Source organism: Poecilia latipinna, unplaced genomic scaffold (assembly GCF_001443285.1).
Source record: "Poecilia latipinna isolate Pla-1442-1.1 unplaced genomic scaffold, P_latipinna-1.0 Scaffold973, whole genome shotgun sequence".
In the NCBI taxonomy this organism is placed as follows: Eukaryota; Metazoa; Chordata; class Actinopteri; order Cyprinodontiformes; family Poeciliidae; genus Poecilia; species Poecilia latipinna.
Window position 1 is genome coordinate 28,391 of NW_015113589.1, and position 4,561 is coordinate 32,951.

Genomic DNA, 4,561 nt, shown 5'->3' on the forward strand with positions numbered 1-4,561 from the left:
GGACCCGAGCTCAGAGGATGAAAGAGACCACCCATGGAGGGTGAGAGGGGAATTTTTTATATATATATATATATATTCTTTTACATAAAAAAAATAAAACAACTCTATGACCATGTTTTTTTTAATTAGCAGGGTTTTAAACAACAATAACAAAAATCTACAGATTATTTGTTTAAACATGATTGAAGACTTGAAACCTATAGACTAATGGTATGATCATGCTGATTTTCTGGAATGTGTGTATGTGCATTCCAATAGTTGGAAAATCCAAGGGATGAATGTTAAGCCAGAGCTCAGAAGAAAACATTTTCATAAATGAAATATTTGTTTCCATATTTGTTAAACATGAGTAAGTGCTGGGAGCAGTGATCAGTAAGTAGACAAGAGTTTTCCATCAGAGTCAATCACTTTAACAATTACCTGTGGTTCTATAAAAGAAATAACTGTGAATGCAAATACATTGTTTGATGTTGTAAATATGTGCAAACACAAGATAGAGAAAATTTTATATTATAAATTACAGTATCGGAAAACCGACTTTCTATGAAAATGATCTTACAGCGAATCTAACCAGCCTCATGAACTGATCATGTGCCCTGCTAGTAGCTGAATATGATATCAATTTACTATGCAGCAACAACTACATTATCCTTGCACATAACTCACAAAATTGAATGTATGAATATGACCTGCTGGCTTCCAGAACTTTCCTTGTGAAAACCAGAAATGAATTCTTGATTTCTTGATGAACCTCATGTATTATGCACAACAACTTTTTGATAGAGGTGAAGTTTCAGTGGATCAAAAACCTCAGTATAAACTAAAATCTACATCAAGAATTTAAATTAGTCTGCTGTGTAATGATGGACTGTTCAGCCACTTAGTATGACTTATGATATCTCATAAAGTACCTAATAAAATAATATAGACCTCTGTTCCTGAAAAAGAAGCTAAAATACTTTTTTCTGTGCAACTGAAATACTGTATAGGTGGTGTTTAAATAAGTGTAAATATAACTTTCAGTCATTTCAATACATTTTATCAAAAGTTAATCTGTTATCTTAATGAATACATATGAAACATTCCTTTATGAAACAAAAGGTATATAAGTGATCTTTAATGGATAAAGGGGGAAAAAATCTTACCAAGTCGGCGTGTCTTCTTCTTAAGGTAAATAAGCGTCCCACCAACGGCTGCAATCACAATCAGGAGGGTGACAGCAGCACCAATGACGACGGGCATATTTCCATTGTCTTCCACAATAATGTGATCTAAAACAAAACAAACTTCATATTTTTAGTTCACTTTTAGTACTTCTGTTGATTTTAATCCACAGATTACTATAGACATAAAATGTTTGTATGTCTATAGTTTAACCCATTTCAACTATAGATATACAAATAAAAAACACATTGGTGTTAAAAACTATTTTACAGTTTACATATTTATATTTATCATTGTTTTCTCTCAGATTTAAGAGTTTCAGATCAAACAAATTTTATTTTCAAAGATAACCACAGTAAATATAAAATGCATTTTTCATTAGTAAAGTCATGAGTTAATCCTCTTTGCTGCCAAACCTGCACAGTTAAGTAATCACTTAAATAGAACCTGCCAGACAACATAGAGAGAAGTAGACTAAAAGATCTAACAAAGAAAAAAACCAACCCATCATTTCCTGATCTAAAGAAATTAATCACTAGAATATTTTAAATTCTAAGATTTTTCTGAGATTTCTCTTAAGTATGTACGATAAAAGTTATTCACAAAGCCCCTCACCCCTTAAGAGAGTTTGTAACATGACAAAATGTTAGAAGTAGTGAAGGTGACTTTTAGTGAGCCTACGAGTGTCTTAAGCAGGGAAAATTGTGGAAAACCGACAGAAAAAATGCAGATAAACTGGATTGTTTCTTCTATCAACCAATCACAGCACCTAAAAGGCAGTGTTGCCCTTAGCAACCAGGTCAACCACAGCTCCAAACCAAGTCAGAAATTTATGTCATTGTAATTTATGAGCTAGCTATTAAGACATCATTTAGTATGATGGGAGTCGGATAGGAATTGAACTTTGTCGACCAGCCAACAACACTGCTTTGATTTTAAATAAACAAACTGATAAACGAGAAGTGCAACAAAAAGTTTCTCACCCCATTTCTCTTCAACATGCATTGTAGAGGCAGGATGGTTAACTTCACAGGTGTAGACGGAAACGTCAGACTTCAAAATCTCTACATGATCTCTTCTCTGGAAGGTGTTGTCGTTATTTGGGCGAACTCCAGTGGTCACCAACCCGTCCTCTAGAGTCAGGACACGTCCATTTCTTTTGATATTCATTTTGATGTCCTTTGGTAGGAAACCCGTAGCCAGACACGTCAAAATTGTGTTAGTCTCAGACCTGGCTTTACGAGTAAACAAATCCACCTTAGGTGGAGCTGGTGAGAGAAAAATGGAAAAGTTTGTTGTAGAATAGACAATATATATGGCAGAAATTTTGAACCAATGACATTTTCATAGTCATATACTTTCATTCATGAGATCATTTAAGCACCTAAAACATAAAAGGCCTTTTTTAGTAAAGTTTCTCTTTAAAAGTACACCAGAACAGAAGTTTTAAAAGAGATGAATTTTTTGTTTGACTTTGTTCAGGAAATTATTTTTAAGCAAATCTGAGATAAGCATATTGTTGGAAGAGAGCATATAAAAAAAAATAAACAAAAACATTAAAGGCAAGAAAATATATACACACAGGCTTTTAAAAGCTGCTCTTTCCCAAAGTCTCTAAACTTGGCCATCCATTCCATGCACTCCTTCTCCAGGTAGCCCTTGGTGTATTCCTTCAGCACCTGGACCTCATCCCACTTCCTCTTGGTTTCTACTGCTGCATGAATTGGAGCAACCCAAACCTGCTTGTTGTCATCAAAGGACAGAAAGTCGCTTCCGTCATAGTTGTACATGTCCATCCCACGGACAAACTTCATCGTGCCATCAGGCTGAGTTTCACCCTCACAGCCATGCATCCACTGAAGAATATGGGTGTCTGTAAGAAAACACGAGATAAAAAATTAATTATACATCAATAAAAAATAATTTTAGTCATAAAAAGATTTAGAGAATTAATAAACTGCTATATCTTGTTGCTGTCGTAAGAATCTTGACATTTAGATGGGACATGTGTTTGCAGTAGTCACAACTTTAATGTTTTTATTACTGACTTTAGGTATCCTAAACTCCTTGGATCTCACCTGTGTTATTCTGTCTCATTCGTTTCATCAATATGTCGATGTTGACCTTGAACCATTGCTGTTTGCTCTTTCTGGACTGGGTGCCTTTCTCCCAGTACTCTGGTTCAAGATGCTGTTTCATCCAGTCCTGTTTGGGAACTTTAACTTGGTTCTCACTGTCATAGTAGTCGATCATACTGTTATCCAGTAAACCCATAGCAGTGAACTCATGCAGCCCCGGGAGATTCACTGGTTTGGAGAAAGCCGTGTAGATGTAGGTGAGGGAATGTTTTTCTGTAAGATAAAAGACAGAAAAATAAATTGTGTAAACCCTGAAATTATCATTTAGGTGAAACTGGGGTCAAAATCTTTGGCTCAAAATGCTCCTGGTATTTAGCCTTTTTTCAATTTGAGTTTAGACATTCATAATACTTAATATTTTGTTTGTAGTTATTGTTAAAAAAAAAAGTTTACTCTTTCAGAGAGGGAGAGAACAAAAAAAGAGTAAAACAGATGTACTATACTGCTGGGACAAAACACATACACAAAAACCCCAGTCTTGATGGCGCTCATGTCAAAACCATCCCAGTAATGCTGTCCGACCACATTCAGCCAGACTGCCCCACCTTTAGGCTGTTTACCTGGAACTATCAAAAGAACTGATGTCTTCCTTGAACATTTTATGTAATGGTGAACAATATTTGTTGGGTTGAAGTTTAAATGTATATTTTTTAGTCTCGTACATGACAAATCTGCCATAACCATTCTACGCGTCTTAATGTTCCATTTTCCAAAACATCATTAAATAAGTCGGAGATTAGAGCTCATTTACTAATTTCGTTTAAAATTTTCACCTTTTAAAAATTTTAGGCTTTTATTAACCATCCACCATCAGCATTCTTAACACTTTAACATTTAACATTAACAAAGGCGAGGTTTAGCTGAACTTTCTGGATATCTGGGATGATAAATCCTCCACATATGATTCTGGTTTCTAAATTATGAACTAAACACACAAAGCTAAATATCAACAAACATATATTCCAAGTTTAATAGAACAATATATTGAGTTACTAAGACAAATGTTACAAGCTGTTTTACTTTCACTTTAACAAATGCACTTAAAATTGCCAAATTAAAATTAGAAGAAGAAAAAAAAAAACTTACCGCAGTTGACCATCATTCCCGTCCCCAAAAGGACAAAAACAGCCAGGAGCGACATTCTGAACCCAAATTAGGTTCCTCTCCTCGGGGTGAACTACTTATGTCCGGCTGTAGGACGTTTCTCCTCTCAGTGTTTGTCCCAAAAGCTCACCTGTTAGACTGGTTCTGATTCTTGA

General features: G+C 34.9%; 1 protein-coding gene across 1 annotated transcript in view; it reads right to left on the reverse strand.

Moving 5' to 3' along the window:
* Nucleotides 1–4,561, reverse strand: part of LOC106958250 (H-2 class I histocompatibility antigen, Q10 alpha chain-like) — a 14,025-nt gene extending 9,464 nt beyond the window's left edge. The window contains exons 1-5 of the mRNA XM_015050046.1: nt 4,389–4,561; nt 3,243–3,515; nt 2,747–3,037; nt 2,148–2,432; nt 1,146–1,271 (exon numbers count right to left, since the gene is read on the reverse strand). Coding sequence (XP_014905532.1) covers nt 1,146–1,271; nt 2,148–2,432; nt 2,747–3,037; nt 3,243–3,515; nt 4,389–4,443 — 1,030 coding nt within the window. The 5' untranslated portion in view covers nt 4,444–4,561. The remainder of the gene's footprint in view (nt 1–1,145; nt 1,272–2,147; nt 2,433–2,746; nt 3,038–3,242; nt 3,516–4,388) is intronic.